This window comes from Ctenopharyngodon idella, chromosome 9, assembly GCF_019924925.1.
Source record: "Ctenopharyngodon idella isolate HZGC_01 chromosome 9, HZGC01, whole genome shotgun sequence".
Classification (NCBI taxonomy): domain Eukaryota; kingdom Metazoa; phylum Chordata; class Actinopteri; order Cypriniformes; family Xenocyprididae; genus Ctenopharyngodon; species Ctenopharyngodon idella.
Genome location: NC_067228.1, coordinates 17,524,408 through 17,551,551, shown reverse-complemented (window position 1 = coordinate 17,551,551; position 27,144 = coordinate 17,524,408). Strand labels below are relative to the sequence as shown.

The window sequence follows — 27,144 nt, the reverse complement described above, 5'->3', positions numbered from 1 at the left end:
TCTGGACCTTGAATGTGGTAATTACGTTGCTTTTTATGGGAGATAAAAAACCTCTTGGATTTCATCAAAAATATCTTAATTTGTGTTCCTAAGTTGAACGAAGGACTTGCAGGTTTGGAACGACATGAGGGTGAGTAATTAATGACAGAAATTTCATTTTTGGGTGAACTAACCCTTTAATGCAAGACTATGGCCTGTTTTATAATTTACCCATATCATGATCTAATAATAATAATAATAATAATAATAAAAACAGTATTAGCTTCTATGTGTATGTTAAATTCATATTATGAATTGTTTTGTTGATATTTCACTTACTACAATTATGTTTTCAATGGATATACAGTGTGACTTTGTATTTTGGTTAATGTCTCTTTAAGAAAACATTTTTGGAGTTAAATCAGCTTTGTTTGTAGAGAGTGTTTTTTTTTGTTTGTTTGTTTGTTTTTTGAAACCACGGAAAACATACACTACCATTGAACTTGCAGCACAACTATTTTCAACATTGATAACAATAAGAAATGTTACTTGAGCAACAATTCAGCATATTAAAAAAGATTTCTGAAAGATCATGTGACATTGAAGACTAGAGTAATGGCTGGTGAAAATTCAGCTTTGCCAACACAGGAATAAATTACATTTTACCATATACTAAAATAGAAAACAGTTCTTTTAAATTTTAATAATATTTCACAAATTAGTGTTTTTACTGTATTTTTAATCAAATAAATGCTGCCTTGGTATAATATTTTGTTTGTTTTTGTGGAAATCTGAATACAGTTTTTGAACTCCAAACAATTATACCTAAGGTAACTTGTAAATTCATGCATGAAATTAATTTGCTTAATAAAAGGGTCATTATTCACACATTTTGTATAGTCTCAGGCAGAAATGACATTAATAGGAAATACTACGTTACATAGATTATATAGTGAATAACATGTTTTACACAGCCACACAATATCAGGTTAATGAAAAGTAAATAAAATCTGCACTCCTTGCAATTAGATTATATTAGTGGCCATCTTAGAAATATTACAGTACCTTATCATCCTATCACCTACAGCTGATCCTCTGAAATTAAATCTAATGAGAAGAGTAGAATTTTACTTACGACTGTCCAAAAGATAAACACTGTTTAACACAAACATGCTCATGTTTTATGGGACTTCCCGTCTGTCATAACATTTGCCTACACATCGTGAAGATTTGCATCATTATACATCTTGACATGACGAGAGTCCATACCTCTGTCCCTGCCCTCCTCTATACCTGGCTGAAGGGATAAGAATGGGGTCGTCGTCACTGTCATCAGAGTCCTGATTACTACGGGAGGGTTGAGTCGAACCCTGCCCACCCATCCCTGCGGTCTCGCTCCTCCTGCAGTCCCTCGAACCAGCAGCCTGGAGCTCCTCTGAGGGACAGGGTGCGCTGGGACGAGCCAAGTCTTCAGTAGACAGGCCCTCTGGTGGTGCCGCCGGTGGCATGCTGTTTTGAGAGCTAATGGAGGGCTTTTCATTGCCACTGTCTGCAGTTTGCACCCCATCGGGTGTGGGTTGACTCTCTGAGGGTGGGCTTGACCCTGGTTATGTGACAGAGAAGTTAAGATATCCCACACAAATAAGCCACACAACCTACACAACTTTTGTAGCAATGGGCATGTGGTTGTTGACTCACTCTGCTCTGAGGTTTGTCCCGTGGGCTCCTCTTTGGTCTGGCTCTCACCCACCTCCCCAGGCTTATGTCCTCCACTGCTGCCCTTGGCACTGGACGCTGGACTGCTCCTGTACACAGATGCCGACAAAAATTAGTCATCTGTTCTTACAAAGAAATGCTATTCGTAAAAATGAAATATTAAAAATTAACAATATTTGACTTCTGGCTTCTGGCTTGAGAAAATGTAAGTGTCCAAGTATTATTTTATATACTATTATAGCATTTATTAACATTTTGAATTAGTTTATATTTTTATATTTAAAATTTTAGTAATTTTGTAATGTGCTTTTGTCATTTTTATTAGTTAGTTTTTTATATATATATATTTCTTTTTAGCTTTCATTTATTTCATTTCAGCTTTCATTTAGTCATTTTAATACTTTAAACTTATTTTAAGTTTCATTTTTTTTTCATCTGAAATTTGTTTTATTTTAGTTAGGATTTATTTAAATTAACAAAAACAATTTTTTCAATAGTTTTAGATTTAATTAACAATATTTCTATTTTATTCTATTTTCATTTTAGTTTTAGCAATTTTAGTATTTCATCATTAGTTGCCACAACATTATTTCTTATTTTCATTTTTTAAATTTCTATATTATATATATATATATATATATATATATATATATATATATAGTGGTACTATAACTATGCAGACCTCTTATATCACTGTATATGTTTATGCCGTGGCCACTTTCGAAAAATTCATTTTCAACACATTACATGACCATACATCGAATACCATGTGCAGACTTGGTATTTGACAGCAAGGCTCTTTAGGGGCTTGTGGGAGTGATTTGTGTGCAGAGGTCAAGGCTGGCTCTCTGGCCGCTCACCACTCATCTGTGAAGTCCAGTTTGATGGTGCTAGTGGTGGTGCCTTCAGTGCTGTAGTGCAGACTAAGGACCGGTTCTGCCGTGCTCGTCCGCCCAGGCCCTGGAGGAGTGCTGCCGCTCCCGTTGCTGTTACCAGAGCTGGTGCCAAGTGAAGGCGCTGATGTGGATGGCACGGTTTCTGTAGTCTCTAGGGAAGCTTCACTGATACCTGTACTCTGATCACTGATTACATGTCCTGCCGCTTCTGCACCTCCTGGAAAGAAGACAGAGGAAACAGCAGGGATGTAAAACTGAGATTTCAGAAAGTGTGCTTTCCTTAGGAACATTACATTAGTCATAACTACAGCTAATGATGCAGCTGTTTTAAAATATTAGCTTGTGATTATCATGCCTATTACAGTTGTCAAAAGTACCGCTACGGTGGTAAGTTGATACTAAAATAAATTAAATAACTGAGAAACAACTCAATTCAGTACACACAGGTGGCAGCTTAAGATGCTCAGATTTCATTGAGAAATATTTAATTTTTTTATTTAATATTTACATGAATGTTTAATGTTTTAAATAAAGGATTGTAACAGCATTTTCATTTTTGCTGTGCGATTGAGAATCGTGAAATTTCACTGTTTGCTTTGTATCGTGGCAACCCTAGTGCCTTGCGTAGTCTCAAAAAATAAAAATAAAAAAAAAGGCAAAACTGTAGTACATATTTATACAAAATATGTGTGGGAAAGTGAGCTGCACACATAGACTTCATGCTATAAAGAATTAGATTAGAGTTTGTTAAAGTTGCAAGCAGTTAACTCAAAGCAAAGAGATTTAGTACAACGAAAGTGAATGTAATCAAAGGAGTTTAAGCTTTCTTTGAACATCTTGTTCTGAAGGGGAATATGTGCAGACACCAGCATGGACATGGAGTAAAGAGGACTGCCATAAAGAGGAATTATCTCCAAAATCTGTTTCCTCAGTTCCTAGGAAACATTCCATATTCCAAAGCAGAATAGTAAGATCATTTTAAAGGAGTCATATCATACTATTTGTAAAAATCATTTTATTTACTTTTTTCATTCATAAATGTAAGCCAAGGACCATAAACAAATATCATTTAAAATATTGTAATTGAAAAACATAAAAAATTTAAAAAAAAAAAATTTGCATTATTTCCCTCCTACTTCACCAATAGGCCTGCACCATTGCATGGGTGTTGTTGACATGTACACTACCATTCAAAGGTTTGTGTACATGTAAATGCTGTACTTTTGAGCTTTCTATTCACTGGTTTCCACAAAAAACATTAAGCTGCACAACTGTTTTCAACATTGATAATAATAAGAAATATTTCTTTAGCACCAAATTAGAATGATTTCTGGAGGATCATGTGACACTGAAGACTAGAGTAATGATGCTGAAAATTCAGCTTTGCCATCACAGGAATTTATTATATTTTAAAATTTATTCAAATAGAAAACAGTTATTTTGGCAACAGTTAATTTTAATCAAATTGGTGAGCATAAGAAACTACTTTCAAAAACTACTTTCAATCTTAACGACCACAAACCTTTGAATGGTAGTGTAAATGTGGGAAGTCATTTGTTAATAAGTCATTTTTCTTAGTTTCAATAAATACTATTTTGAACTAGGAAGGAAGTTCTGTAATTCTGGAATTTCCAGAATGTTTTTATAGCACAAAAAAAAATATTTGTGATATGACCCCTTTAAGATAAACTCTGATGCTACAAAGCCCACATCAGTGTCATGGAGGGTGAACTCAATAAGTAAAGATACAAAAACAAAAGAGAAACAAAATAATCATGTGTCCTGTGTACAGGACATTATTTGAAAGATGAGGTTTATATGAACTTGGGCCCAAAGAAGGGGAGACAAAGTCACGAGAATTATTGACGTAAGCGTATGTCCATTAACTTGATAATGCTCCACAGAAAGCCTCTGTATCTTTCTGAAGTTTTTCTGTTCACTGAAAGGCATATCTGCAGAGTCTTCTTAAGATGACTGAGGACAAAGATTGCTCCAATCACAGATGCACAGAGCTCAGGCGCAAAGGAGTGAAAGAAAATCAGGAAAAGGGAAGGAAAAAGAGGAAAGGACGCACCCTGCTCCTCATCCAGAGTCATGGATCCGAGCTGTTTGTTTACCACAGATGAGGGAGAATCTGAAACAAAAATAAGATGTACTGAAAAACTGAAACAACAACAGAGCCAGTACAAACATAAAAGTGCAGACCTAAATCCTCAGGAAACACACTTCAGCGCAGGCAGGATAAAAACCTTCCCGCAACAAACCCAAAAGCCATAAACTCTGTAAAGACGAGTCTAAGAGGCTTAATTCTGAGTTAAAGACACAAAGCCAAGGGTTAAAGATTGAGTAGGCTGTTCCTAAAAAAAAAAAAAAAAAAAAACTTGAAATGGCATCCAGGAGAGCAAATAAAAGAGCACAGTTTATAAAGAACAAACATATGCACAGCCTTCTTTAATGCAGTATTCACTTTCAAGCAGAATAAACAAGTCACACAGCAATCTGTAGTTCAGGAGTTGAGGATGACGGTGTCAGAAGAGTTTATTTAGATGTCAGACCTACGTTCACACTGACAGTGACTTGCAGCTACAAAGCAACCACAAGTCACTCATGTTTGTTAAAGGTTTGTGAATACCTGGCAAGATGTGATGTCAGCATGTTGTTAAGCTAATAGTGCAATATGACCAAAAATACATAGTGCACACTAGGGCCTGGTTCATAGACAACAAATATGCTCAGTTTGCCTCTAACCATTTTATATTTGTCTACAATAATTGAATGCATCGCATATCGCTGAAGGTACTAAGAAGTATTTTGTGGAATATTGCAAAGGGCAGAAGAACAAGAGAAGGTTTGAAAAGAACAAGATAAATATGTATCAGTGTTGAAAGTTTAAATTGGAGAGAAAAAAAATAAGAAAAAAAACAAACAGCATCAACCAACTCTATATGTGATTGAATTCCAAATGAATTAAAGCTACAATATGTAAATTTTCCGCTGCTAGAGGTCGCTCATTCAAAACAAAGGCGTAGCTTGATGACACCTTGATTTCATAGAATCATGGGATGTGCGGTCTTCATGTCTACAGCCGGTGGAAAAGAATCGGGACGGTTCCGCTGGAACGATTGATAATGAGAGACGAGTGCGACACCCGTCTCGATAGCAGCAGAACTTTTATTATGCCACAGTCGCCGCTTCTGCTTCTTCCGGTCATGCGTATGTGGGGTAACGCAGCGCTGTTTTATCATATTAGATACATTTGAATGTTGAAAGTTGTTATAGTGCTACTCTGTGCATTTGCTCGGCAGCTGCTATGAGACACCTGTTGCACACTGCAGTAAGCTAGATCGATATTAGGCATGGTAAAACACGGTACTCGCTGTAAATCAAGAAAACGAGATTTATACAATAAGATTTACTGTGTTTAGCTATATAACATGATTAGTTTTCTGTCGATCAATGTATCCAAACAGTTGCTCACCTGTCTAATAAAACACATACTATATTAAAGCATCTTTGGTGTTTCCATGGTTTTTACAAAATAAAACCGGAAACCGAGGGTAACGCAGGTATGATGTCATTGATAAGCGAAGCACTGACACGTCCCGAGTCCTGGTTAAAATTGCTTATTTCTCTGGATCTAAACATTCTTGGAAGTACACAAGTCAACAAAATATATAACATTGTTCTAGTGGTTTTTGGATATTTTAATCCAAAAATTTTACATATTGTGCCTTTAATCAACAGATGGCAGTATTATACACATACTGTACGGTTGACATCTGAGCTCTGCTCCAAAATCTAGCAAGTTACCTCACTGTCTACTATCTACACAGACCACTGACAATATTCAGCAAGGATGCATTAAATTGATCAAAAATGATAGTAAAGACACTTATATTGTCACAAAAGATTCTATTTCAAATACATGCTGTTTATTTGAACTTTCTATTCATCGAGGAATCCTGAAAAAATATTGAGAATAATAAAAAAGGTTTCTTGAGCAGCAAATCAGCATATTAGAATGATTTCTGAAGGATCATGTGACACTGAAGACTTGAGTAATGGCTGCTGAAAATTCAGCTTCGCCATCACAGGAATAAATTACATTTTCAAATATATTTGAAAAGAAAATAACTATTTTAAACTGCAATAACATTTCACAATATTACAGTTTTTACTGAATTTTTTATTAAATAAATGCATCCTTGCTAAGCAAATTTTTTTTTTAAATCTAACCAACCACAAACTTTTGAACACTAGAGTATGTAGCGTTACAATCAAAATGTCTGGATATGCATATGCATGATATGCATGATCCTGTATAAGATTTTGGCCAAAACAAAGGGGCAGCTTCTGCATCGGATGTCTCTAGGTTTTGAAACAAAGCTCTGCTGTTGGTGAATGTAAGTGTGAATGACCAGAAGTTAGATGTGTGCGCGTCAGCGTGGTAGAGGAAGAGGAACACACTCGATAGCCAGAGGTGCAGTAGCAAATCAGGACAGCCATGAGACAGGCAGCCAGAGGGGTCAGGAGGTTAAAGGAGAGCGGGGATGCAGGCTATGAGGGGATGGTAACCTGCGGAAGGGCCTGCATCAGAAGCAGCAGCAGCCTGTCGGGCTGAGCTCTCTGGTCTGGAAGTAACGGGTACAGAAGGCATTGTGCGTCTGCCCTGTCCAGGGGGGTCCGACAAGAGAAGCAGTCTCTGCAAACGTCTACACACTAAACTTACCGGCAGCCGGTGAGGACCATATTCTGAGTGGGGTCAGAGGGAGAGAGAAGAGCAGGATGGGAAAATTGATGGGATGGGGAAAGAGAAGAAAGGCAAATCATAGATAAGGAGGAATGATGGGTAAAAGAGCAAATTAATGATTGAAGCTGTAGGCTGAGTGATGACAGACAAGACTGCAGGGTTTCATCACCCACTGCTAAAAAAAAGAAAAGAAACTGCTTTAAACTAACACGTCCACACATGTTCTATAGTCATGAGAGGAAACGCACACATAAAAATGCCTGCACTGACACCATGAGAAAAGGAAGGATTTATCATTCAATAAATAAAAGCAGGCAACAGACACAACTACATGTTTCATCCTGCTTCTGTTTGTGTGACGGTTGATGCAGGCCCTAACGGCACTCAATGTTCAAGAAAGAAACCCCACCTGAGGACAACAAATCAGTAAACACGTAGGCCTTAAAAAAGGAAGCACTTTATAGAGTTGGATGATTGAAAGCTGATAAATGGACCTACTGTATAAACTGAATGAGATGAATTTGATTAGAAAGCTCACAATAAATAATAAGTGCATCATCTTTATGGAGCAGAGATACAATGACTGTGTTTACATGCACAAGAAAATTACATGTCTCAAGAAAATCCCTCCCCCCCCAAACATTAAAAGAAATTAACATAAAACAATACAGAATACAGTTTAAAAGTTTGGGGTCGGTACATTTTTAATGTGTTTTTGAAAGAGGTCTCATTCTCACCAAAGCTGCATTTATTTGACCAAAAATACAGTAAAAACTGAATTATTTTGAAATATGATTACATATGCTGTTTTAATATTTTTGTGGAAACAATGATAAATTTTTTTCAGGATTCTATGATGAATAGAAAGTTCAAAAGAACAGCATTTAATGGAATTAGACTTTACACAAAAAGTCTTTAAAGGATTAGTTCACTTTCAAATGAAAATTAGCCCAAGCTTTACTCATCCTCAAGCCATCCTAGGTGTATATGACTTCTTTCTGATGAACATAATCAGAGAAATATTAATATATATCCTGACGCATCCGAGCTTTATAATGGCAGTGAACAGGGTTCACAAGTATGAGCTGAAGAAAGTGTCTACATCCACATCCATCCATCATAAACGTGTACTCTACACGACTCGGGGGGATGCAAAGCGATGCGCTTGTGTAAAAAAATATCCATATTTAACAAGTTATGGAGTAAAATATCTAGCTTCCGCTAAACCGTCTTCCAGATTCAACATATGAAGAAAGTGTAAAACTCTCACAGTTCAAAACGTTTATGCTACGTCCTACACCTTCCCTATTCAACTTACAGAAAAAGTGTAACTGACTCGACGTCAGTTTACACTTTTTCCGTAACTTGAATATGGAAGGCGGTCTGGTGGAAGCTAGATATTTTACTTCATAACTTGTTAAATATGGATATTTTTTTTACACAAACACATCGCTTCGCTTCAGAAGGCCTTTATTAACCCCGTGGAGCCATGTGGAGTACGTTTATGATGGATGGATGTGGATGGAAGCACTTTCTTCAGCTCATACTCGTGAACCCTGTTCACTGCAATTATAAAGCTCGGATGCGTCATGATATTTATTAATATTTCTCCGATTGTGTTCATCTGAAAGAAGAAAGTCATATACACCTAGTCTGGCTTGAGGGTGAGTAAACCTTGGGCTAATTTTCATTTGAAAGTGAACTAATACTTTAATGTCACTTTTCAATAAAAAAATCTTACTGACACCAAACTTTTGAATGGTATAGTAGTGTATGCTTGATGATAAATATAAAGAAATATTTTAATAGCTGAAGAGAACCTAAATTTATTTTTCAGAATAAAAGCTACATAAAACCAAAATACAGACTTTAAATGGCAAATTATGTGCATGTAAACATGCTCATTGTCTCATAATATATAAATGATAAATGCAATCTAAAAAAGTAACTGTTTAGTCAATTGCATCATCTTACCAGATAAAGCTGCCTCTCTAGATGGGGTGGGTGTGGCTGAAGGAGTGGGTGTGGCCGAGGGAGTGGGCGTAACCTCATCCTGGCTCTTCTGCTCTGTGTCTGGGGAGGAGAGGAGAGAGGAGGAGGCAGCGCTCTCCATGGAGGATGAGCTAGTTGGGGGAGGAACTGTCACAGTGGAGGAGGAGCCTGAGGAGGAAGAGGAGGAGACAGACTTTGGGAGAGGCTCTGCAGGTGCAGTAGGAGCAGCAGGTGTAAGTACAGCACCAGGGGCAGGTGGCTCCACCTCCATCGCTCCTTCAGCTGACACCTCAGCAGACGCCTGTGCCTGAGTCTGTGCCTCTGAGGTCGCAAATGTCCCTTCTGGTCGAGCCGCTGTACCTGGAGCCAAATTATCAAACCTCTAGGTTAGCTTTTAAGAGTATATTTAGATTTTTTGTTAAGTAATGGACATTTACAGTAATTACAGACTTTACACCCTTTCATTTGACACATGATTCAATGCACCATTAAATGGTTTATATTAATTGCCAAATAGGATCAAAGCTGAAATCAATGCATTGTGGACCTGAGCTGCTATACCTCTGGGTCGAGTTTGTGGACGTGCTCTGCTGCTCTGGGCCTCGCTGGCCTCTTCGAACCAGCGTGACAACATGTCCGACATCCTCTGCATGAGTGATACATTTGGACTCTGCTCTCCTGCAAAGACAACATATCTCTTCATAATCAATATCAAATCAGATCAGAACCTCAAATCTTTTCACTCACAGAAAGAAGAAGCACTGGAAGCCTGATGTTTGCTTCAAGAGCTCGCTGCAATACACCGGGAAGTAGTGAAGTGAAGCAGTCTTTGGACTAAATCCCTGTGAAAAGCTAACAAGCTCCCCTTAGACGGACTGAGTGTTGTTGATATTCATAGTCGGAGGTACTGAGAGAGATTAAAGACGTATTGAGAGACAGTGAAGACTGAGGGCTTCAGATCATTAAAAAAAAAAAATGGAGGAGAATGCCAGTGCGGATAACAGTTCTGTTCATAGAGGAGACAGCTGGAGATGAAGTGGATGTGCAAATGAGTTGTGGTAAATCAGGAATAGTTTCTGCTCTGAGACATTCTTCAGTCAGCAATGAAAGATGGTCTTGAGGCTTCAAGGCTGTAATGTTTTAACTTAAAATTAAATTAAATTAAAAAAATGATACAATATAAAAATAAAATAATAATAATAATATAAAAAAATAATAACTATGATATTTTGAAATAAGTTATTATAATGATATTTTGAAAAAACTCTGTTTTTGTTGATTACAGAGGTGTAATTTAAAGCGTTTTTACAACAAAGCGCTACAAAAAAGCAATGAGCATGGAGCTTACAGGTATTAAACACGAAGGAGGGCTGGTTACACTTTTCAGGTTTTATAAACTTCATTATTGATGTGGTGCGGCTGTGACTAGGAAGTGCTGATTCTCATATAAAATATGCTGCTTTATACAATGTCTGTCATTCCAAAATACCATAAATAATAAATAAATACATTAAAAAAGGGGTTCTGAAATAAAAATACTAATATTAAAAACAGAATTTTTAAATTAACTATTATAACAGTTTTTGGTAATTACAGTGGTGTAATTTACAACGCTTAACTCCATGGACAGCACCAAAAAAAGCTATGAGCAAGGGGCTTATAGGTATTAAACATGGTGAGGGACGACTTTCATGAAGAAAGGTAATACTTCAACCCTTGCTAAATCCCTTGCTAGCTCAAATTCCCAACCCTTAGACGCCTCAACAGCTGGAAAATCTATTAAAATCAATCAACGATTTGTGATTTCTGACATAAGAACACATATATTTGTGGATCCATTCCTGGTGCATTAAACTGAAGTCATCCAATAAGTGTGTTTGTAAACAGAGCCCTCTGTGTTTATTCACCCGAGTATATGTACCATCCGTGCTGCTGTGTCTTAAGTATTTGTGACACCGATAGGGCATGCCTGCATGTTCTCATCTTACCATCACGCTCCCTCTCGCTCTCAGGCCGAGCGCGCGGTCCCGTGTCCGACCAGTCCCCTCTCAGACGCAAGCGCTTTACCGGCGGCTGCCTCAGCTGTGGAGACACACATCAACGAGCTGTCAATCACAGTCAAAACTTCTCAGACGCCATAAAAATAACACTCTCTACCTCGAGCCTTGACTTCACTTTAGAATCATCTAGACTGGCACGTTTGCAGGAATTTTGACCAACAAACATTTACATGAGGGGAGATCTAATAATAGTAAAGGAGGGTTTGGCTGCCCTACCCTACAAAGTGAAACAGAACATTATCATGGATTAAAAGCTGAGGTTTTCAATTACAGTTTAACTAAATATTTCTTTGTGCCACCCACATGTAGAACACTTCATTTTACAGCATCTCAAGTATTTCTTGTTTTAAAGACGTTTAGATAATTGTTTTGGGAAACGGGACAAAAATACTGAGGAAGATATTCATTTTTTGCAACGTATGCAACATTTAATGCCAAGACTTTATGCATTTAAGACTTTCTGCACTAATTTTAGACATTTTTAAGGCCTTAATTTGCGTAAAGGTGAACCCTGAACAGCCTTAAAGGGATAGTACACAAAAAAAAAATAATAATAAAATTCTCTCATAATTGACTTATTCCAAGTCAATGGGCTGGGGTCCAAACAACACTGGATCTCATTTGGAAAAAAACAGACTTTTTTTCATCCTTTTTTGTGTTCCACAGAAGTAAGTAAGTAAAAGATGACACAATTTTTATTTTGGGATGAACTATCCCATTAAAATTCAACACTAAATTTGATACAATATGTAACAGGGGGTCTCTGTATCCAACAAGGGGTCCGTGGTCTGAAAACGTTAAAGACCTTGACATGTTGATAGGATAAACTATCGAGGCCACCTTGCCACGTGCCTCACTCTCACACTTCCACCATCTCAGTCAGTCAGGACACTCTATTTTGGGTGTCCGGGTGCATTAACAAGACAAGCACCAGCTCTAACATAGCCACATCAGACCAAACAGAACACATCAGAGACCAATGTGTTCATTCTAAAAATAATCTAATAATGAGCACTGCAGCTTCTCACCACTTCACATGAAGGGATGAAAAGAGCTATTCTTTTTTTACTTAGTTAAGAGGCAGGAAGAGGACACATGCAGACTGTCAGGGTGCTTGTGGTTTAATGCAAAGTGCTGTTTATTTTAAGTAAAACTTGCAGAATGGCTCTGTTACAAGACCATTTATAAATACACATTGTATTTAAAATGTAAATTTGAATTCTTGGTTGATTGATTTAACCTAGTTAACCAGCAGCTAACCTCAGTTTCATTTGGACACCATACATAAGTAAATCATACTAAGCCCTCAACAATTTGACACTCCACATTCACTGATTGCAAAACAACTGAGTAAAATCTTGGTGTAGCAAAGATTTATTGAAGTCAACAGGAGCTCCTTCACTCTCGCTGGCAGCCATTGTGCACTGGGTGCCTATTTCTGTCTCGGCAGTGAAGCTCTGCGTGTGTCTGCACCTCTATTTGGAAAGGAATGTGATCGCGGGGGATCCGGACACAGCTGATCACACCGTACAACAGCTGAAGGGTGACCCAGCACATTTCACCACTACAATCCCAACACAACACAAGTCTGTAGACTGGCAGTTTAGATCAAGGAGACTTGATTAAGTAATAGCAAAGCAATTCATAATGTTCTATTCTATTTTACCAAATCAGCATATTAGACTGATTTCTGAAGGATCACGTGACACTGAAGACTGGAGTAATGGCGGCTGAAAATTCAGCTTTGCCATCACAGGAATAAATTACATCTTAAAATATATTAAAATAGAAAACAGTTATTTAAATTTGTAATAATATTTCACAGTATTACTGTTTTGATTTTACTATTGATCAAATAAATGTAGCCTTGGTGAGCATAAGAGAAAGAGACTTGTTTAAAAAAAAAAGAAAAATCCACGGGCACGTCATTATGCTTCTGGCTGATTGGCTGTGATTGTATTTTCTGGTTGCAAAAATTGTACATATTGTGACAGAGACATTACGCGTTGCTGGAAACGTGTTGCATCAAGCCTGGTTAGTACATAGTACAACAATCACAAAGCCTGTCTTACTTCCTTTGCTATTTCATTCCCTTAAAGGTGCACTCAGTCATTTATTTCCTCATTAAGCATTTTTACACTTAAAATAAAGGAATAGTACTTTAAAAACTCTACAATTTTGCTCACAGAATAAATTAATATGTTTTTTAAGATATAAAGATCCCTGTTGCATTTTTTCATTCCCTGGTCTTAACAGGGGAATGTCACTCAGCAGTGCAGCAAGCAGTGATCCACGTCCTAAACCAAAGCAGAAACGTCTTTTGATCCATCCTCTCTGACACTTCTCTTCAAAACTAATTTCAAACTGCATCGCTGAAGCACAATACTGCTGAGGATTACACAGAGTGCATGAGACAAGAGTGCAGAGAACTTCAAAAGTCCTTTATTTAGTTTTTGCCTTGGGCAAGAACAGACTAACTGCACACACTTGCCCCCCAGTTCAGTCGCTCTTGACTTTCAGATGTCTGGCTCCATTAGGGCCGCACATCTCATGGAATTAAAAACGAAAGTGCGATTTGGTCGTGTGCGATTAATAAACCACAAAAGGTTGCGATTTGATTACATAATATACAGTCTGAATGCTTCAGAGTTAAGAAGCTGCACTTTGGTGTCTGTAGTCAAGTATACAAACTGAGAGGGTGCAGGGGTCACATACTTTCACATACTAATACAGTTCAATTTAAATCCATATTGACAAATCATGTGCAAATTCATATGTCAACACCATTGCTGAGTATTTTCTCCTTAAAACTGCAGTGAAAAAAAACACTCAAACATGCAGTTTGAAATAGCTGGTGTCTGTGACGTCACAAACTACCTTGTAACCAATCACATCAACGTGCCGGTGGGCTTTAGCATATCATTAATAGCGAACTAGCAGGGGAGTCTCAAGAGAAACCAGGTTATTCTGGTATATTTTTTCTGTTGATATGAAAAATCATGTAGATTTAGCAATATGGCGGGTGTATGATGTATGTTACGATGTTATGATGAACTATATGCCTTCCTCCACTGACGTTCTGAGTTGTTAAAATGTTTTTAAAGATACTGATTGTTAGAAGGCTCTGACTCTGACATGGCGAATGAGAACATGGTTTGTGTAACATTAGCAACACATTATTAGCTGTTTGATAACATAGTCAAGCAAAAGGTTAATCTTATTAATTACCGTTATGTGTCCGATGTTATAAAGAGCGTTACCATTGTGCAGCAATTACCTCAGTAAGTTGACCGAATGGATCCCTGAGCTGGTGTGAGTGAGTGGAGGTAGGACTAATTTGCATATTCATTGATCCGCATATATTAAATGAGGCAAGGGTGTAGAGTTACATTCAAGAAGAGGCATGAAGAATTTTTTTTCACAGAAAAAAAAAAAAATTTAAATATGTAATTTTGGTTATCAAAAATGAGTTTTAAGAGATAAAATTATTGACTACAGGGGGACTTTAAGAACAAATATTCTGGTGAAATTTGATTTATTAATTTGAAAACATTTTATTTGAAAAGTTTAGTTTAAAATTGGCATGAACTGTAAGTTGCGATAGTCTTTTCTTCCCTATTGTGATGGATATCCAAATTAAACAGCTTCTCGAACAAGAAAATATGTAAGACGACGGGACTTGATTTTGTCCATTAGGAATTGATTAGATTGTTGGATCATTGTGGTGTGCTATTGCATACTGCAATATTTCATAAAAAATATAAATAATGTCAATTTTGATTTAAAGGCGACTTTAAATCATTGCATCTATAACAGATCTCAAGTTAACCATGTCACAGTTAAATACTGAAATGTTAGTATTTGTAATGTAACACTGATATCACAAGAACTTCTGTGGCAAGAGATATGTTTCAGTCTTATCAAGTTCTGTGTTGCGGGTTCCTGAGTATTTCCTTTTCTGTTCTGCTCTCACAATGTGAAAAAGACAAGAGACACTGTGTTCTTACGATCTGCTTATCCGATTTAATTATTTTCCATGAATTATTCCACTAGTCTGCACTTGGAATCTATCGTTTCTCTCCACAAATTCTCACTCACATCTTTCTCTCTGACTATTTTCACAGGGTGCTTTAAATCTTAATGTTCTCTACTTGTCTTTACTTCTAATCCCTGTTAGCGTCCCATTCTGAGGGAGTGTTTCTGAAGTGGGGAAACACAACAGACAAAATACAAAATTTTGTATCATTCAAAATGATGTAAAAGGATTGTGAAATATCTGTAAACATTTTTAAAATTTAGTAAATGACCTCTTCTCTGAAACAAATGACCTCAGGTGCACACCATAAGCTCTAGTGTGAAAATGGCCAAAGAACATCCTGCTGATATCAGCTTACCTCCTCTCGCCGCTCTTCAGAAGGGCCCTTGAGCTCCCTGGCCTGGTCATCTTTGGGGTCAAACAGGTAGATGTAGTCAGAGGAGTAACTGACCAGCACTTCTTGTCCATCTTCACTGTAACACAGAGAGGTGACGCGGCAGGATTTGGTGGACAGGTGGGCTGGGACAAAACGCACACACATGCCGGTCGTCCCTCTGCCCATGTAGTTACCTAGCAAAACAGAAAAAACATTTATAGGACAACATGATGAAACATTTAAAACTCTGGGCTTGTTTCTAGCTTAAAAGAGGAACTGAATTTTTTGGTGAGTCAGAGGATGTGAAATCATCTTTAGGAGAACTTAAATATATAAGCTATCTTTCTCAAATGAGATCTGAGGGTTCAAGACCTCTCGTTGCGGTATACAAAAGTCACAGATCCATATTTGGCTCCGAATGCTAAATATGAAAGATCACGAAATCATGTGGCATGTATTTGATCCTCTATAAATATGATTTAAAGAAGAACAAAAAGCTGAAATGTTGAACATGAATCATTTCTCACCCGTAGCTCTTGTTCCCAGCATTCTTCTGTCGTAGATCCTCACGGAGCTATCTGAACAGCCCACAGCAAGATAGTAGGGGACCAGGGGGCAAATGGATATTGAGGTAGCGGCTCTCCGGCAATTAATCAAAATGTCCTGATAAGGGATAGCAGAGAGAGAGAGAAAGTGGGGAATGACGTAAAATAGACAAACAGAAAATAAGTATGTGGGATGTAACATTTGAAACCTGCAGCACAGGTTATCAGGAAATCTTTAAATAAACATTAGTGAATCAAACACAGAGGGAAAATAGAAAGAAGAGTGTGTTTTTTTGGATTGACGGAGTATCACTTGGAATATAATCAATAATGTTTGTTAACATTCAAAAGGGCATGATTTTTTTAAAATGATTTTGAAATGAGTGAACACCAAGGCTGCACTTATTTGATCAAAAATACAGTAAAAACAGTAATAATGTGAAATATTATTACAATTTATAATACCCATTTTTTTTATTTTAAATAATATATTTTAAAATGTAATCTATTCTTGTGATGGCAAAACTGAATTTTCAGCATCATTCCTCCAGTCTTCTGTGTCACATGATCCTTCAGAAATTATTCTAATATGCTGATTTGGTGCTCAAGAAACATTTCTTATTATTATCAATGTTGAAAATGGTTGAATTTGTGATGCATTTTTATATAAATAAAAAAATAATAAAATAGAAATGTAAAAATGTATAAATGCTATTGCATCAGATCAGGGGGGGATCTGAATGCCCAATATTGGAAAATAGAAAAATAGTTTCTCTAAGACACCTTGCAGTATCTTCACATATGATGGCATTAGATAACAAAATATCGAACCAAATGGCAAATATTTTATTATTTTTTATTATTTTGTAATTAATAATAGCACAAGCTATTTTATTATTATAGCACAAGCACACCTTTTAAGTAAAATATATTATAAATAATATAGTCCCATCCACAAAAAAACCTCATTGGTTCAAAATCCCACTTCACATGTACTGTAAATTAAATCTATTTGAGAACTAAAGCCCTACCACTGGCAGAACACAAGCAGAGATCTAAACAACAAGCAGTGTGTTGTCTCTGCCTCACAAACCAATGCTTTCTGATAGCAACAAAAAGCAATCATGTCCTCAGGCCAATTCCGTACTCACAGCACACACTCTGTGGGTTGAGAAATTGAGGGTGGAGGCTGCTTCCTCAAAAATATAACTGATGTGCAGCACTGCATCAGTGTTATTCACCAGCTGGAATGGTGACATTAAGGGATGTGGGAGGGGAGCCTGATCTCAGATCAGTACAGCAGCCTCTGCCCCCGACCACTACCGGGAAGAAACGTGCTAAGCCTTTGGGTATGTGTATAACATATTCAAAGCCTTCTTACATCTTTACAGTCCTCCTTTGTGCAGCTCGTCTTCATCCGCAAGTCAAACCACCTCACTGTACCGTCTTCTCCACAGGACAAGAAGGTGTAGGGGTCATTTGGCACTGTCATTATCTGTAGACAGAAACAGAAAGAAAAAACGTGAGACGTCAACCTCCACCTCACCACACATCGACTACAAACAAAGACACTGCTGACACAGAGAAACGTTCAAAAGCACACTTTGTGGATTTTATTTCTATCTCTCTGCCCTCTTTAAATAACACCTTTACCTCATAAGCAGTGCCATAGTGGCATGTGAACTGGCACTGTCTGTTGATTTCTTGGCTCTTCTCTGTGTGTGTGTAGAAAATGATGCCATCTCCTGAGCAGGACACAATCTGTTGATCGTTAGTGTGGGGCATGAACTTTGCGCTGAAGATGTTCGCCCGATGTCCTGAACGAATAGTCGTCTTGACCTAAAGGCAAAAGTATGACCATTTTAAATGAACAAAACGTCAACAAAAATATGCCACTGTTTAGCACAAGTTTGGTTTAATAAAGCTTTGACATTTTAAAATGATCAACATTCAACGCATCAACTTTTCTAGACTGAAATTCTGGCTGATACCAATACAGATAATAATAATTTTCATGTTATGGCCAATAACTAATAAATGGCTGATATTAAAAATTCTATATCCTGTGTTGTATAAAATTGTATGTAAATAAATACAAAACTAAAATCATTAAAATGGATAGATTACATTTAAAATATGGATGCACCGATATAAAAATTTTGTTCTTTATATTTAAACGCCGATAACCGATATATTGTCCGATAAATCTAAATCCAAATGTTTATATAATTTTTGAGAGCCTGATTATAAAAACAAAAATCTCACAATTAAAATCCATGTCACAAGCACACAATTATAATGTTCTCATTAGAAACGTATGTAGCCTATATGACAGATTTGCGCTGCACATGTTGCACTTAACTGTTTTTTCCTTTTTGAAGGGATTTTCAATCATATTTCAAGCAATTCAAAACCATAATGGCAGACAGTGCACATCTGAAGTGTCTCAGCTGAAGGAAATAATCCATTATTTATCGGCTTTAATATATTGGCCAAATTTTTTTATCGGGCCGATGACGATAACATGTACATATATCGGCCAATACCAATATGGTTATCGATATATCATGCATCTCTAATATAAAAAAATACATTTCACAGTGTTATTAAATTATTACTTTGATTTAAAGACTAAATTTAAGTGAGCGTTAGATGATGGCAAAGGTAACCTAAATTTCCTCTAAAATAGATATCCAATATCAACTGATACCGATAAAAAAAAAATAAAAAAAACTTTAATATAGTTAATATAACCAATATGTTACAGATTATACACCAGTGATTCAAAATAATCCAATATTTTAATACAATGCCTACAGTAGCATGCAGTACAAAAGTGAAATGCAGTTTTATCTGTAGCGGTTTTGTCTTTAACTTACCTTTCTGTTGTAAGGGTTTGTGATAACCAAGTTAGTGTCATCGGAACCTGATAAGATGTATTCGCCTGTTTCATTCCAGGATATGGTGTTTACCTTTGAAGAAACACGAAAACCAGCTGATATGAACACCAACATTGCTTTCTCTAAAAAAGAAAAGCTTATTTCTTCTGTTCCATAAACTGTGCCATTATTTAGCATAGTCTCCATGATTTTCTTTAAAGAAATAGTTCACTAGGAATGAACACTCTGTCATTACTGACACAAAACCCCCATATCATTTCTTCTTTGGAACACAATTTTGAAGAATTATTCTTTTGTGTTCCACTAGATTTCAATTTGATTACATCATTACCTGAGCTCCACTGATAACACCAATATTTTAGCCATCACATAAATTCCTGCTTTAACATTTTAGTGCTGAAATGGACTGAGGTAGTGCGTGCTGCCTGACTGTGCCTTTAAGAGAAAGCGATCAATATTTCATTAACTCAAGGTTGATACGCTCTTTTCCTCCCCTTTCTAGAGCAGCTCAAACCTCATCACACAGGGTCCATTTTCTTTGACCGCTGCCTTTCGAAAATAACATCATTGGGAGGGATTAAGCATTTATCCCTCATTCTGCTCTTCCGCTTTTCACTCTACAGCTCTGCTTTGTGTAGTGGGGAGATGGAATTAGATTGTGTTAGATGTAGTAAGATGCATTGCATGTTAAAATAACAAGTGTTGAAAGCAGCCTGAACTGTGTCATTAGTGAACGTGGGGAGTCTGCTTTAAATGAGGCAACACTGGAACAGAACCTGAAACGTTAGCCCAAAGCCAGGTAATAAAAGACATCTATCTCTTCTTGAAGTTAAAAATGCACAGTGTGCATTTGTCCTGGTTTTATACATCAGCTGACACAGTTTAAAAAGAGTGAACGAGGAAGGCCATAGAGAAAGGCCATCTGATCAAATGTAAACTGCATCTGTTAGCAATTTTCACAAGTAGGGATAGCTTTTATAAAGCAAAAAAAGACACAAATTCTATGTTCTTTTTTACGGAGAGAACTAGATATGTATGGGTTAGGGTAGTTTATGGTCAAACACATATTTTTATGAGAAATATTTAGCCCCAACAAAGAAAGAGCTAGACTTAGATCACTAGTTATCATCATCTATTGTTACTTGCAACCCTATTACACATTCATTCATTCATTCATTCAATGAATTATGCTCATATAAAATTGTATGTTTATTTAATGTTTATAGCAATTAAGTAACAAATTAAATTGGATCAATTAAAAAACAGAACAGTAATTTAGGTCTATATAAAACCTGGATAATCTGCTAGTATTCCATTTGTCTCAGTGGATTTATTCAGAGCTATCATGTGAAAGGAAGCAGACAATAAAAAAGTCAATTTCACAATTTTTAGAGCCCTCCAGAACAGATCTGGCACTTACTACTGTCTACTATAATATAATGAAATATTTATGATTTAAATGTTGCTTGCAAAAAACTACCGTTCAAAGATTTTAAAAATGTTTTTGAAAAAAATGGTAAAATATTATTACAATTTAAAATAACAGTTTTTAATTTTAATATATTTTAAAAAGTAATTTATTCCTGTGCTGGAGTAGACATTACTCCAGTCTTCAGTGTCACATGATCCTTCAGAAATCATTCTAATATGCTGATTTGGGGCTCAAAAAACATATCTTATTATTATCAATGATAAAAAAAAGCTGTGCTGGTTAATGTTTTTGTGGAAATTGTGATACATTATTTTAGGATTCTTAGACGAATGGAAAAGGACAGCATTTATTTGAAAGAGAAATCTTTTATAACATTATAAATGTTTTTACTGTCACTTTTGATCAATTTAGAGCATCTTTGTTTAATAACAGTATCAATTTCTTTTAAAAAAAAATCTTACTGCACCCAAACTTTTGAATGGTAGCATATTTTGTCAGAATGCATAATATATTCAAAGATGCCATTTTTTGAATGGCCGTCAATTGAGAAAAATGCTCCCATGCAGCCAGATGGTTTAATTATGGCATCTACCAGCAGGGTTTTTACAAACGTGATGTGTTGTATCTGCTTATTGTGAACAATCCTTGGTAGACTATATTAAAGTGCTGCATTCTGTTCCTGCTGTATTTCTGCCCATGTTTAGGCCTCAGATGCTCAGTGGTCATCTCACTATTACTATTACACTCAGTATAAACTATGTTTACAGATAAAATACAGAATCCTTTTCACTAATACAAACAAATTGAAACCATGCACCAGCTACGGTTATGCAAGTCTTTTTTAAACCTCGTTAACGATTATATTGGAGTGTTTGTCATTTGCAAGGCTTGCAATTAAAATAGAGTACATGTCCCAGCAGTAAAGGAGCATTGACAAAATAACGTCTCCAGTGGCTGTCTGGCACCTATCAGCCTTCGAGTTTAAATCACTGACAGATAAAGAACAGGAGCCACTGATAAGTGGGTAGAAAGAGACGCACACACAACACTCACACAATATAAGCACAGCGATTCCCCTGAGACAAAATAACCCAGACAGACACGTTCTCCTACAGGCAAATTTATCAAGAGAAGAAAAAAAAATAAGACTGCTTGGGGGCAAGAGCATCAGACGCAACTGGAGACTTGAGTACAGGTGAAACAAAGGCTTTAGTGACTTACACATCCATCGTGCACATTGAGAACGGCTTCAAGCTTCAGTCGCTGCACAAACTCTCTTCTCCCTACAGAGAAAAAAAAATAACACATTTTATTGTGGCATCTCTTTTCAGTTACAAACTCATTTGCATTGTCTGTTAAACCACACAAGAGAGTATTCACAAGGACATACAACTGACCTGTCCCACATTCAATACACATTTAGTTCAGCCCTTTAAAGGGTTAGTTCACCCAAAAATGAAAATTATGTCATTAATTACTCTCCCTCATGTCGTTCCACACCCGTAAGACCCGTTCATCATTCATCTTCGGAACACAAATTAAGATATTTTTGATAAAATCCGATGGCTCAGTGAGGCCTCCATTGCCAGCAAGATAATTAACACTTTCAGATGCCCAGAAAGCTACTAAAGACATTTAAAACAGTTAATGTGACTACAGTGGTTCAACCTTAATGTTATGAAGCGTTGAGAGTACTTTTTGTGCGCCAAAAAAAAAAAAAAAAAAACGAATTTATGTAACAATATCTTGTGATGAACGATTTCAAAACACTGCTTTATGAAGCTTCGAAGCTTTACGAATCTTTTGTTTCGAATCAGTGGTTTGGAGCGTGTATCAAACTGCCAAAGGCACGCCTCCCAGTGGTGAACCATTGAAATTTCAAAACACTTATGACGTAACAAAGCCTTGTTTACTGAAATCACATGACATTCATGCTCCGAACCACTAATTCGAAACAAAAGATTCGTAAAGCTTTAAAGCTTCATGAAGCAGTGTTTTGAAATCGCCCATCACTACATATTGTTGAATAATGTGGTTATTTTGGGGTTTTTTGGCTCACAAAAAGTATTCTCATCGCTTCATAACATTAAGGTTGAACCACTCTAGTCACATGAACTGTTTTAAATACGTCTAGTAGCTTTCTGGGTATCTGGAAGTGTTAATTATCTTGCTGACAATGGAGGCCTCACTGAGCCATCGGATTTTATCAAAAATATTTTAATTTGTGTTCTGAAGAAGAATGAAGGTCTTATGGGTGTAGAACGACATGAGGGTGAGTAATAAATGACAGAATTTAGATTTTTGGGTGAACTAACCCTTTAAAGCTGTAATTTCTATGCACTAGCAGCACCAAATGTAATTGCACAAATGACTGTTTCCTAACAGGTTTCTCCCCATAATCAGATTTTCTTTTAAAGAAATTTAATTAGTAAGAATGTTTTAAGAGACATTAAAGACTTTTATATTGTTAAAAAAAAAATTAAATGCTTTTCTTTTGAATTTTCTATTCATCAATGAATCCTGAAAAAAAAAGTATGCATCACAGTTTCCACAAAAATACTAAGCAGCACAACTGTTTTCAACATTGATAATAAATAGAAATGTTTCTTGAGCAGCAATTCAGCATATTAAAATGATTTCTGAAGGATCATGTGACACTAAAGACTGGAATAATGGCTGTTTCATCTTTGCAATCACAAGATTAGGCTAAATTACATTTTAAAATGTAAATTTTAAATGATATTTTAATTCTATTTTAAAAATTATAATATTATGTCAAAATATTTCTGTTTTTACTGATCAAATAAATGCAGCCTAAGAAATGCTAAGTTGATCCAATGCTGAAACATCAGGCCGCTCAAACAAACAACAGCAATGTGTTTATAGCACTTTTGGTTGGAAGCTGAAAGTCAACCACTATTGCCAAAATGACACCTTTCAGTTCAATTAAGATCAGCATATGTCCCATTTACTCTTAAGCTGAGCTTAGCTATAGACAATCAGAGGCACTTTACTTTAAGAATAACATGCACACTAATCTAAGGTTGAAAGCTCATTTGTGTTGCAAATCTAAGCTGGAGTGTGTATAAAACTATATTATGCATGTGAGGAGGCTGGAATGATTGTTAATGGCTGCTGATAACTTCACTGCTTTGGAGAAATGCCACAACGCTATTACGTTACCTCCTGTATTTGCTGAGTCGCTGTCCAAAGATGGAAAACATCCTGTCAAACACCGATGTGGTAATATCAGCCACCCTGATTTGGTTTGTTGATGTTTTGTTTTTGTTTATCTTATCTCTTATAAAATACCTCAGATTTATTTAACATGCAAATACAGTAGTTTAAACCCAACAATGCTGGTGCACTAAACCTACAATAACAAGTCACACTCGACACTTCTTGCATTAAAACACCTTGCGACATTTACAACATTATTCCTGACAAGCAGATATCTGCGTGTGATTGGTAAATGACAGATCTTTCCATGGCAGTATTTTCAGCCTGTGTAATAAGGATCTACAAATAGCAAGTGCCAAACTTAGGCCAACCATTTTCAATGGTGCAAGCCCGGAGAAGAGCAGCAGCCTGAGATGACATTGCTCTATGCATTGATGGCACAACTTGGCAGATACTGGCAGATCACATATGCCAAAATAAAGCAAAAGCTGACATTTACTTATAGAACGCAAAATCTCAGCATTTTCGACCGGGTTAGAATTTGTAAACTAGAATTTGTGAACATTTGTAGGGATGTAGGTTAAATCCACTCTCGGTTCATTCACAAATGCATAAAATGGAGATACTCTGTTGTATTTTTGGCTGATCTGTTTCTAACCGTTAGCGCTGACAGGTTTTATAACAAGAACAAGAGCCGAGCTAAATTTGGCACACTTTGAACGATATGCTATCATCACTATCTGAATGTGAGATCCAGAGTAAAACAGCTAACAGACACAAAACACTGAACATATTGGCACAATTCATTAACCAAACAGAATTCAGCATCCAATTTTTAAGGTATAGAGAAGAAATGAGCTGAACTGGTTTTGTCTAAAAAACATATTTGGGTCAGACTAGGTGGATTCTATTACGTAAGCGTGCTTTGAAGTCTGCCAAGACTGGCTGACACTTCTCTCAGGTCTCTCAGCTCAAGTGTATATTGCAGAGGGGCCTGTCTGACTAGAGCTAAATTCACCAGTGAAGTAAAATATTTTCTTGCCAGATTTGAGTGAGGTCAGATAATGTAGATTCACTTCACTGTCAAGCCATGAGCACAATTCCTATTTATTCCTAAAATGCAAAATATTCAGTTTATGGAGTCACAGTGTCTCTCTGCTAGCTAAAGTGAAAGTTCACCCAAAAATGAAAATTCTGTCATCACTACTATTTCATTTCAAACCCTTACCCTTACACAAGGTGACAATATGGCTTTAGAAGACTTGTAATATAGTGAAAACATCATATGGACTAGGTTTATGGTACTTTTTATGTTGTTTTTTGTCATTTTGGAGCTTAGGAGCTGTTCGCTTTCATTGTATGGAAAAGTACAGCATGGACATTCCATGATTTTGTGTTTTACAAAAGAAAAAAACCATACAGGTTTTGAATGATGAAAGGCTGAGTAAATGACATAATTTCAATTTTTATGTGAACTATGAATTTTTTTTGGAAACATTACATTTTACAGTCCTGATATGGTAACACTGAGGTTCTCTGTCTAAAAATAAATAAGAGCTAAACTATTTATGGCAATAAATTAAAGATATCTGCAAGTCATATCAATCTGTACCTAAAACTGAAAATCATCCTAGACACAACAATACATGTTTTGTGTCATAAATCAAAAGCCACTACTGTTAGTCAATACAAGAACCTTAAAATTTAGTGGAACAACAAGGTTGCTAATGAAAAAAAGAACAAACCTTCTGTCCAAAATTATTAAAACCATAATCAACAAATAAAACAAGTCAGTGGCAGTATTGTGTTTGGCATGTTTTGATAGATTATTATAACCTCTTCACACTGTGATTCCCTTCAATACCATAAAGACTTGTGCTGACAGTCAATGACACTAATTTGCATCCATAAAATGTAAAAATACAACCTTACGAATATCTCATCTCTCATGACAGGCTACTTATGCTTCATAAATTATATTGTTCTTAATTGTTAGAGCGTTTTTTGAAAAATCATTTTTAATCGTTATTTAAAGGATGGTATATATATATATATATATATATATATATATATATATATATATACATATATATACATATACACACACACTTTACATAAACTTTAATAAAAACATTTGTAACATTTTCTGTGGGGTCTATTTAATTTTTGATATAATATGCAATTAATCAAAAATAAATAAGACAATTGTAGTACTTCCTCTTAAATTTGAATATCTAAGCCAGAGCTCCTTCCAGACCAATCAGTTTAACAATTCAGGGTTTTTTTTTTGTTTGTTTGTTTGTTTTTGTTTTGTTTCTAAACCAAAATGTTACCAGTAATGCTGGTACGATTCCACTATGTCGTTCTGAAAACAGATCAGCATCAGAGTAACAGGTCAGATGATCTTTAACCAGTGTCCCTGTCCTGTGTGCAAGCTCAAATGACAGCTGTCACCTAAAAGGTCTTCTTCGTAAACAAGCCTGATTTTTAAGTGTGTGGTCGTAGTTTCTTACCTAAATAATTTGTCCTGACCGCATATGGATCTGTGCATCCAATGGAGCGTTTTCTTACATCCCAAATGAGGTTGCCAGAGCAGGACATGGTGTTTAAACCTCTAATGTTGAGACATGCATTGATGAAAAAGGGAGAGCAGACGCTTTTCTTGTGTGTTTGTCTTCCTTCCGTGTCGTTTGATTATTATTGTTTCCCTGCTCAGAGCCTAATAGTCGGTCATATAAGTTCATCGACAACTGATACTGGATGAATGAGAGAATATTACTCCTTGATATCGACACCCCCTCGGCGATCCGTTTCCGACACTATGTGCATGATTGCTTTGAGGTGTAGTAAAAATATTGTGCTTCTTGTTTGGCTATCCGCTTTAGCCTCTGCTGCTCTGGTACGTCAAATCCATCTCGAGCCCAAAGCCAATGAAGTGAGAGACGCGCAGTATGTTGACTGTAATGAGCAGCTCGCTCTCGAGAACGTCAAGTGTGCGCAGAAGTTACGCCGATTAGCGGACTGCGTTCAAATCTCAAGAATATTTTTGTCTCGCCTGAGGTATTTGTACACTATAATATTAAAATCAAATAGCTTAAATCTATTAGGTCCGAAGATTTTTTAACTGGCATGCAAATGAAAACTCGACATAGTACTGTTTTTTAAGGTAACCAGTGATTGGTTCATACTTAAAAGCGTTGAGAAAAGTAACATGTATCATTTTCTTTCTTTTTTTTCTTGAAAAACAAAACAAGACACACATACACAACGATTAAAAAATTA

At 36.3% G+C, this 27,144-nt stretch overlaps 1 protein-coding gene across 7 annotated transcripts in view; it reads right to left on the bottom strand.

Moving 5' to 3' along the window:
* dcaf6 (ddb1 and cul4 associated factor 6) overlaps positions 1–26,766 on the bottom strand; it is a 30,846-nt gene extending 4,080 nt beyond the window's left edge. Inside the window, exons 1-16 of one of the 7 annotated variants that reach the window (XM_051906292.1) lie at positions 26,376–26,766; positions 21,904–21,965; positions 19,230–19,322; positions 18,004–18,189; positions 17,732–17,845; positions 16,333–16,468; positions 15,788–15,999; positions 11,322–11,415; positions 9,895–10,011; positions 9,316–9,693; positions 7,167–7,343; positions 4,666–4,725; positions 2,556–2,808; positions 1,678–1,784; positions 1,249–1,582; positions 1,045–1,086 (exon numbers count right to left, since the gene is read on the bottom strand). In XM_051906292.1, coding sequence (XP_051762252.1) covers positions 1,045–1,086; positions 1,249–1,582; positions 1,678–1,784; positions 2,556–2,808; positions 4,666–4,725; positions 7,167–7,343; positions 9,316–9,693; positions 9,895–10,011; positions 11,322–11,415; positions 15,788–15,999; positions 16,333–16,468; positions 17,732–17,845; positions 18,004–18,189; positions 19,230–19,322; positions 21,904–21,965; positions 26,376–26,463 — 2,453 coding nt within the window. In that variant the 5' untranslated portion in view covers positions 26,464–26,766. The remainder of the gene's footprint in view (positions 1–1,044; positions 1,087–1,248; positions 1,583–1,677; positions 1,785–2,555; positions 2,809–4,665; positions 4,726–7,166; positions 7,344–9,315; positions 9,694–9,894; positions 10,012–11,321; positions 11,416–15,787; positions 16,000–16,332; positions 16,469–17,731; positions 17,846–18,003; positions 18,190–19,229; positions 19,323–21,903; positions 21,966–26,375) is intronic. The other 6 variants (XM_051906293.1, XM_051906296.1, XM_051906295.1 and 3 more) reach the window with 6 other exon arrangements.
* Positions 26,767–27,144: the final 378 nt, after the last annotated feature.